This window comes from Electrophorus electricus, chromosome 9 (genome assembly GCF_013358815.1).
Source record: "Electrophorus electricus isolate fEleEle1 chromosome 9, fEleEle1.pri, whole genome shotgun sequence".
Lineage (NCBI taxonomy): Eukaryota > Metazoa > Chordata > Actinopteri > Gymnotiformes > Gymnotidae > Electrophorus > Electrophorus electricus.
The window spans coordinates 15,708,801-15,718,800 of NC_049543.1; the positions used below are offsets into that span (position 1 = coordinate 15,708,801).

General features: G+C 41.7%; 2 protein-coding genes across 3 annotated transcripts in view; one reads left to right on the forward strand and one right to left on the reverse strand.

The window, feature by feature from the left end:
- Positions 1-6,925, forward strand: part of ndst3 (N-deacetylase/N-sulfotransferase (heparan glucosaminyl) 3) — a 45,943-nt gene extending 39,018 nt beyond the window's left edge. For both annotated transcript variants that reach the window (XM_027024617.2, XM_027024618.2), the window contains exons 12-14: positions 359-468; positions 1,742-1,844; positions 5,952-6,925. In XM_027024617.2, the coding sequence (XP_026880418.1) occupies positions 359-468; positions 1,742-1,844; positions 5,952-6,071 (333 nt within the window). In that variant the 3' untranslated portion in view covers positions 6,072-6,925. The remainder of the gene's footprint in view (positions 1-358; positions 469-1,741; positions 1,845-5,951) is intronic.
- Positions 6,926-9,864: 2,939 nt separating this feature from the next.
- prss12 (serine protease 12) overlaps positions 9,865-10,000 on the reverse strand; it is a 30,852-nt gene continuing 30,716 nt past the window's right edge. The window contains exon 13 of the mRNA XM_035530300.1: positions 9,865-10,000. This exon is cut by the window's right edge and continues 1,910 nt beyond it. The gene's annotated coding sequence lies outside the window, so the exon portion shown is untranslated.

Sequence of the window (10,000 nt, forward strand, 5' to 3'; positions counted from 1 at the left end):
ACACATGCACGTACACATGAGTTCAAACATACATTCACACATGCACTCTCATATGCTGAGAGAGAACAGAGAGCCTGTGTTGGCACCTCTTTGATAGTTCACCTTTCATTACGATTTAAGAGATTAAAGCAAGAGTACGCTCAAATAAACAAGAGCGACTCACACACTCATTCACAGAAATGGAGAGTGACAAGGTTTCTCTGTCTCACACACACTCACACAAAGCCTTTTTCTGTGTTTGTAAAGGCTGCCAAAATATCTTTCTGTGTTACCAACGAAAATAGTGGACACCCAAGCTTGCTCAAAGACGTTAATCTCCCACAATCGAATGTGTGTGTGTCTGTGTGTGTGTGTGTAGCTGATGATAATAGATGGGCAGCAACTGAGAAACGACCCAGCAGCTGTGATGGATGAGGTGCAGAAGTTCCTGGGCGTTTCCCCACACTTTAACTACTCCCAGGCACTCACGTGAGTGTAACCAACACACACACACACACACACACACACACACACACACACACACACACACACACACACACACACACACAATCATGATGAATCTGATGTCTTTCAAATGACAAAACGAGTGTGCTGCTTTGGTCCCCTCTCCTCTCCTCACCTGTCTTTTACTAGTGTGTTCTTACAAGCACTCACCTGATTGGCCAGCTAATAGACGATACGCTTTTGTAGCAAATTAGATGAATTCTCATCCGGCTGATCCCACATTGAGCCATTAGGATTGTACCTAACGAGAGTAAGCTTCATCACGAATTTGTAATTAAAAATGAGTCATGACAAATTCACAGAATTCTCTCTTCCCTCTCTCTTCTTCACCTCTCTCCCTCCCTCTTTCTCTGCCACACTCTCTCTCCCTCTCTCTGTTGTTTAAATTAAGGTAGTTAGCCGCTCTGTCTATAGTGTTGTAAAGCCAGTAGAGGAAAACACATTCATCAGACAAATGTGCATTATACCAAAGCTATTCTCACACGCATGCATACACATACTTACACGCCCACCCACCCACATACACTTGTATTATGCCTTTGCTGATTTAGCTAATAGGCAGCATGATTTGTGTGCGTGTGTGTGTGTGTGTGTGTGTGTGTGTGTGTGTGTGTGAGAGAGAGAGCGAGAGAGAGAGTGAGAGAGAGAGTGTGTGTCTCTCTGTGTCTGTGTGTGTGTGTGTGTGTGTGTGTGTAAGAGAGAGTGTGTTTGTAGGTTTAATTTCCCTCTGTGCATTTGTACTGTAGTTTAGGTCAAAGGTTCATGAGTGATCTCTGTTTACAGCCTCTCCACTGGATTAATTAGCACCCTAGCCACACATTTATTAAATATGCTCTCTCGCTCTCACACACTTACACACTCACACACACACACACACACAAAACCGCTGAGAGCTGTGTAAGATTGCTGGTGTTTGCGTAAGTGCTTATCAAACCAAACCATGTTTCCCCTGACAGTGAGACAAGGTTATGGCTGATATCTGTCAGCCTGAAATGTGTGTGTGCGCGCTTGCGTGCGTGCAGGCGTGGGTGCGTGCGTGCGTGTGTGTGTGTGTGTGTGTGTGTGTGTGTGTGTGTGTGAGCATACCTACATTGGCAAATTTGCTATAAGGTGTGAATTTACTTTTTGGGAACTGTCAAGACAAAATGTGATGAGATGATTGAGTTCTCAACCCAGGTCTCTCTCTCTCTCTCTCTCTCCTTCTCTCTCTCCTCTCTTCTCTCCTCCCCTCTCCCAGGTTTGACCCTCAGAAGGGTTTTTGGTGTCAGCTGTTGGATGGTGGCAGAACTAAGTGTTTGGGCAAGAGCAAAGGACGCAGATACCCCGCCATGGATGCAGAGGTAGAGTCCAACACACTGTCTACTCACTGATACATTCTTCTCAACCTTACTAGGATGTCTCTGCGTTCTTCAAAGTGCTAACTCAGCACTGGGACAGTTCAATAAATCAACACAGTACATCAGGACAACAACAAAAGTACTGATAGACACACAGAATGTTCTAAGATAAATACTTATGAATGCCGTAGAACCTCACAGATTAGAGAAACTGCCAAATATGACTGTAAAGCTAAGGTAGCCATTGGCAATTAGAAATAGAATTATGCAAGGTTTTAATTTTTCAGTGTTGTGTTTTAGTCTACAGTTTCACACACACACACACACACACACACACACACACACACACACACACACACACACACACACACACACACACATACAACCGCGATAAATGAAGGGCCAGCACATATCTCATGTCTGTAGCCAGGTATGCAGACCATGCAGTGAGATTCTTGTAGTGGAGAAATCGTGTTTGTTTGTTTATTTTGCTTTTTTGTGTGTTGGTATCATGGGATTTAATTAACTTGGTAAATACTTTAAAATGCTTTTATGTGTTACCTCAACGGTGAGTTAAACAGTGTTAATGTACTACCCAATGGCACCTTAGTCATGGATGGATAACAAGTACCTTCACAACTCAACCGTTGTCCATGTACAATAACAGATTCAGACAAGACTTTTCTTTAAATGTTGTTTCAATAAAATCTCTCTCTCCATGAAAATTTATTTTACTCTCAACTTGTGAGAACAAGTTGTTCACGCAGATTCAAGGTAAATACTAGACTTCCTTGGCATGATAAGTTTATATGAGAAATAACTACGTACACCAAATGGAAGCTGAGAAGTATTTTGCAGCCCTAATGAATTATTTCATTTCTATGCAGTGACGTCTTCCATCCCGTGTTCCTGCTAAATTACCTGCTAACATTGTAGTCCTGTATTTCCAGTCCTATATCATTTTATCTTACACAGAAATTGTATCATCTCTTGGGATTGCGTGCCAACATTTTGTAGAAACGGAACACGTTGCGTGTGACCACTAATATTATAGTGCATTACTGAGCTGTTGTTACCGTTACCATACCCATGATTCAGAAACCACCGAAACACTACATAGGCTGTAAAGTCAGCAGAGTGTCTATGGAGAGCACAATACATCTGGCCGTCCAGCGTGCAAAATGAGATGTTCCAGAACATTGGTACCGCATTAGAAATTAGAAAGCCGTTAAACATCACTACACTAACGTGAAGAAGAAACGAAAACCCGCTCTGCTCTGATGTAGGCGGGCTGGCCAGAGCAATCTGTTCTGGACACCCTTTAAACACTGCTGACCAGATGAAACTAACAGTCTGTGAAGTATGCCGGGGGTTATATTTACAGTTGGAATTACAGACGGGGATGAATGGGCCAGAAGCAGGCTGTGTGAACACGTACATTAAAACATGAATGAATTTTTTTGTGTGTATTTGGGACATCATAGGAAATTTGATGCATTCTTCCAATACTATTCCAGTATTTTCATGTTACAATACACCATTATTCTGTCATTACACTCCCAGTGCTATCGTAATATTCACATAGTATCGTGTCAGTATTCTCTCAGGACTTTCCAATACTGCCCTCCTTTTCTTACAATACCAGTATTATCCCAGTATTCTCTCAGTACTATTCCAGTATTCTCTCAGTACTATTCCAGTATTCTCTCAGTACTATTCCAGTATTCTCCCAGCACTATCCCAGTATTTTTCACTTATTAGTAGTGGTCCTTTCAACATAAAGGTCCATGAATATTGGACATAAATAAACACAAATTTAAAAAAATACAAGCACAGAAGGAGGACTATGGAGATATGATGAACCAGCTTTAACATACCTGACTCTGTGTGGTGCCTGTAAATATGTTGTGGAATTTCAAATGAGGGCTTTATGTATGTAACTTGTCTGATAAGGAACTTTATAACCTCTCCCTGTCTACAAAGTAAGTGTGTGTGTGCGTGTATGTGTGTGTGTGTGTGTGTGTGTGTATGTGTATGTGTGTATGTGTGTGTGTGTGTATGTGTGTGTGTGTGTGTGTGTATGTGTGTGTGTGTGTGCGTGTATGCGTGTGTGTGTGTGTGTGTGTGTGTGATGTGTGTGTGCGTGTATGTGTGTGTGTGTGTGTATGTGTGTGTGCGTATATGTGCGTGTGTGTATGTGTGTGTGTGTGTGTGTGTGTGTGTGTATGTGCGTGTGTGCGTGTGTGCGTGTGTGTGTGTGTGTGTGTGTGTGTGTGTGTGTGTGTGTGTGTGTGTGTGTGTGTAAGAGCAGTGATATAAGGTCCATCTGTCTGTTAGGTCCTCTCTCTGTATTCTGGTTTTCTTTATTCTGTGCTTACCCTCTTTTGTTCTTGTCTCAGATTCAGATTCCTAAAGGACAAAAAGATCACAGTCACACTCCACAGCATGAGTAATTTAGTATTGTGCGGAGGACTGGCAGAGGAATACATAGGGCAACAAATCAAAGAAAAATATGAGACAGTTGTTTTAAACATAAAAGGTAAAGGTAATTACATAAACTGAATTAAATAACAATTTAATATAAAGGGACAAAGTGCAGAAAATCAAAAGACAGGTAAAGGATTAAAAGGTAAAAGACAGACTGGCAGGACACCGTGGAGCCTTTAGTCTGTCTGTATATGTCACCAGCTCTTTGCCTTGATGACTGTTACTGAGCGGTTAAATAACAGTAGGACTTGGCAGCTGTTATTGTTTATATTAATGGAAGGATTTTTTTTAATATATTTAATAATCTGTCAGAAGTGATAAGTCATGCAACAAATGCTGTGGAACATGAGCATTAACCCTCTGATGCTCAGGGCATTTTCTCTGCTTTTGCATATTTTTTAAAATTCACTTACTTATAGCATGATACCCATATGTTTCATAACAAAATATTCAGAACCTAATAAGGTACCATTTGACCTAGAGCACTACATAAAGAAATAATATGGTGATAAAGCTAAAAATATCTTGTGAAAATATTCCTTTACTCACGTGAACCAACTGTTTCTGTGTTTGAAATAAGTTTACTAAGTGTTTGGTTCACAAATTTCAGTGTTTGGTAGTGAAATATATGAATAAAGTAGTACAGAAATGTGCAACAAATGTCTAATAGGACATTTTGTACAATTTATTGAATAAAAGTGTTCATACTACTTTCACCAAATCTTAGAGAGACTGAGAGGAAATGTGACTGAATATTAGATGACTTCATATTAGATATCAAGCCTCACATAATATCAAAATATCAAGCTTCATGTCTGCACGTGAGAAATGAGCATTACAACAACTATAAGCAAATTATGGCAGAAACAGAAGTCTCAGTTGTACAGGATAGTATTCAGAATGGCCAAAACATATCTATTCATCTATAATATACTATCTTTCTTTCACACAAAAACCCTTTAACAAAGTAAACATTTACTACTGGACAGTCAATTTTGTGGAACGAAAGTATACTGACTATTATCTTACAATTCAATTTCAAGAATATTGCACAGAAGCAGCATTTAGCTAGATAGCTAGTAGCAGACACTGTGTCTAAATGTGACCATAACTAAATTCCCTATTATAGCGATATTGTAAAATAACATTAATTTAGCCATTAATCTTTTATTTTCATATAAATCATACCCCTCAGACTCTAAAGCTCTATTATCTTCACTACTTTCAAAAATCGCTGCAACTTCAGCAGCTGTACACTTGTGGACTGAAGAAGAAAGGAAATTTTACTGACTTGAAGGGTAAACCCTTAATGATTTCATGATTGTTTATTGGTTAGTTTCACACAAATTGACACACATTCATCAATCCCAATAACACGTGATTAGAGGGATAAGACCTGAAAGACACACCAACAGTGAGAGGCAGATGATGTGTAGGCGCTTTTTCTGTGCTGTATCATCACAAAGATATTGATAAAAAATATTGAGAAACATTGAAGCAAACACGCCAGCACGTGCGTCGATCGCAACGGGTTAATAAACAATTTGGAGACAAAATCCTTATTGATTGTTCTTTCACTTTCTTCAACTCTCTCTCTCTGTCTCTGTCTGTTTCTTTCTGCAGTCCCGGGACTTTCTTTCTCGCTTCTACAGGGATCACAACATCGAGCTGTCTAAGCTCCTCCATCGGCTAGGTCAGCCTCTTCCTGCATGGCTCCGCGAGGAGCTCCAAAAGGTCAGGTAGCACTAAGGTCAGAGGTCGAGGGTCACGACCGCAAAAGGACACCAAGCAAGTGGGCTTTCTGCAGCCAGAGGGGGCAAAGGTGACCAGCAAGCCACTGGAGCGGCCTTGTTTCCCCTGGCGACACGGATGTGCCGCTCAGAGCGGAAGTACGCTGGGAACAGGAGGGAGGGGATGGAGGATGAACTGTATCAACCCCTGAACACCGAACACAGTTTCACCCCCTACTTCAAGCGGTGATGCCTAGTTCTCCAGCCCCAAGGGTCATAACTCCCTGCAGGGTTCTGGTGCCTGATGCCAGACCAGGGCAGGAATGAACCTGCACTGGGCAGTCTGGCTTGGTGCCCCTGACTTAAAGCCTTTATAACTGCTTCACAAGGACTTCACTGCTGCTCCATGACACTGGGAATCTGCCCTTGCACACTCATCGAAGAGTGGACAGCGTGGGGGCGGAGCCAGGCATTGACGACCGTCGACCTCAACGAGGCGGCATTAAGCTGCTTGTTACTCGAACTGAACTGTCACATTCCACACAGTCGAATGCACTCGGAAGAAGAGACACAGTGTGAAAGTCAAATAAATCTATCCTGAATTAACATCAACTTGAACAGCCCACTGCTGCTGAAATCCTGAGAATAACTTGGAGGCGTGTGCGTGCATGTGAGCGTGTGTGTGTTCAGTTGTCAGGTAAGCCTTTTCTTTGCTCATTCAGATGGGCTTGAGCTGATTGGTCCATTGTGTGAAATATTCCCTCCGATTCTTTTTGACATTTGTCTCATTTCAGTGAGATGGTGGTGCTTTGGAAATGTACAGAAATATATATAAATATATTAAACACTGGAACTATGTTTTAGTAACTCTGTTACTTTCCATTTATTTTTGCTGGTTTATTTGTGTGTGTGTGTGTGTGTGTGTGTGTGTGTGTGTGTGTGTGTGTGTGTGTGTGTGTGTGTGTAGTATTTGTATAGCTCTTATTAATCTTATCACATTATTCAGATAAGAATGTCCCACATTCGTTGGTGAGGCGAATAGTTTTATTAAATACCCAGTCAGTTTAGACTTTCCATAGATCAAATGAGAGGTAATGTTGCGGCAGTGTCTAGACTGAAATGTAAAGAACAGCCTTGAAATGTGAGTTACTTGTAATGAATCAGTTTTCCAGATGGTGGCGCCCCAGTCACACTGACCAGGTTCCCAACAGCAATTCTTCTTCACCAAATTCAGAAAGAAGCCATTGATCATAAATAACAGAAAAAAAAAAATTAACATTACAGTGCATTTTTTAGCTTGTATTAACATTTATAACTACTCAAAAAGTACTGAAAATCCTAAATCCCTGCATATCCCACTGAGGTTTCATAAATCAGAAGAAACAGCCTTGTGTTATTATTTGTATACTAGCACAGAGGCAAAGCCAAGTGGTTGAGTCAAAGTGACTCTCCATGATGTGTCCTCTTAACAAAGCAATCAGTTTCATAGTACTCATGTACTCCTAGAGTACCTGTTCGCCTAAAGCATGCACCTCCACAAACTGATCTCAGATAAGCAGGTGTGAGCCCAGAACCGGTTAACTGTAGGAAGCGGAACCTAACACTGACCACACATTGTGATTGTGTGTGTGTATGGTTTGTCTATGCCCCATGATTTCCCTTACAATGTGAATGCCTAAAAGTAGTTGGCTGTTGCTGTACTCAAGGTAAAACTACACACACTGGTTCACAGTGGTGTGCTTCGGTTTCAGATCACTGCACTCAATCCTGGCGTTTCTGGTTTAATTGCTGTCAAGTGCAAAACTTGCATCTGAGTCTGAGTCATGCAGCTGGAAGGGGAAAACGTGGAGCCACCCAGAACTCAGCCATGCCACACGAACCCACCGAGTAGTACCTGCTTCGCAACACAAAGCAATCTGCCCACCCACCCCCAACCCAGCAACGGTGACGCAGCCATGCTGTTTTAAGACTGAAGACCCGCTCACGTCCCGTCTCTCCTCGGCCATTTCACACAAGCCCCCCTCCCTTCTCGGAGCCTGGAGGAGATTCGTCTTCCGTTCACAGCTGGGGCTGACCCCTCCCCCCCTGACAGCGCGACGGAGCCCACACAAAGGGAGGCGCGTGCTGACCGCTGTCTGTCAGTCTCCTGTAAAACCACAGCCTCACAATTACCCTGCTGGGCACTGGCCCGGATCAGCCGTGCAACAGATATCCACTCGCCCGTGGCCTGGATGGTGGTACTGCCCTCTACTGCCAGCGCATTTACTGAATGTGGGCTGTTACGTCTGGTCATGCTCAGCACCTCGGAGGGTGATTTCACATGGGCTAATCACTTTGACCGTTTGCTTTTGAGCAGCAGATTTGCAGGCCGACACACACACACACACACACACACACACACACAAAGGGTCCTTGGGGTGGTGTTTGTTGATCAAACAGGAACACGCTGAAAGACTGACCAAGCTAACAAACACAGTGCTAGCCAAGTAAAGAAAAGACACAAAAACCATTTTCCTCATTGACTAACAAATGCCCTAATTTCGGTTTTATGTTTGACCTTTCATTGTCAGAAGTGTAAAGTATACACACTTACATGCATTCTCGCACACACATTCATGTTGGTTTACTTTAAAGCATAGTGAAATATGTAGTACAATCGATTTTTAACTGTGGAAGTACAAACACCCAGAAGTAACCCACACCCAGCTGTGCTTCAGGAAATTATAGTGAATGTAATGACTTTGTCATTGCTCAGAGACCAACTGGCTCTTTCTCTATCAGATTTCTTTGCTTCATTTTGTTTTCTTACCCCTTTTATTTCTACACCACCACCCCCCACCGACACAAATATTCCAAAATGTAAGACCCTCACACGCATGAAAACATTTTTTCTTATTTTTCATTGTATACTATACAACAAACATCCACTACTTTTCAAAACTGACAACATGTAAACAGAAGATAAATTCAGGTGACCAACTTCCTTAAGTAATTTGAGAAAAGTAATTTGAGGATTTATGTCAGGATACTGCCTGTTTAAGGACTGGGAACAATGTTAAAAAGGTGGACCTGAATACCAACAGACCTGCATTTGCTCAGTATGCATGTGTGTGACAGGAATTTGTGTGTGCGCCAGCTGGACAGTACATAAATCGAGGATCTGAATGGGTATTACAAGGACAATAAGCTGACAGCACCTTTTGATTCAGTGCATTCACATCTGATGATCGGGGACTGATCGGGGACCTTACTTTAAAGCATACTGAAATATCATGTAGTACAATCTTTTTTTTTTTTTTTTTTTTACTGAGTAAGTACACACAATGAGACCAATTGGCTCTGGTTGTCTCTTCTCTTTTTCACTGGATCATTTTGTGTTTTCTTGTCCCTTTTATTTCAACAACACCCCCCCCCCCCCATTTTTATTGACTCATTGCAAAAAATTTGAGACCCTCATAAGCATCATCTTCACAACCTATTGGTAGAAAACTCAGGCCGCAGAGTGGCAGCAGGAGGCTGGACCGAGCAAATTCCAAGTACCATTCCCATTCCGCTCATTCCACAACTTTAAGGATTCCAGACATTGTGTTCTAGATCTTTCAGTGATCTTTAGAGCAGCTTCGGCTGAACTCCCTGAACTCTGATGTCAGACATGCACACCTGCCATTGTGACATTATCTGTAACTCTGTTATTGGTTAAAAAGGAAGTACTACCTTTATTAATATTGCACTACATCAAGGTAATGTAAAACTTATTCATAAACATAATGTGCACCGTAATGGTATTAGACATTACTGTAGTTTAAAGGAAAAGAACAGGAAAGGATCTGGTTGACAAATTTCAACAACCAGATTTCAATAACCACTATGACATTATGCAATGGGCATCCTTCAACATTGTTCACAGGTGATTACTTTAAATATAAATGTACATTATATAGG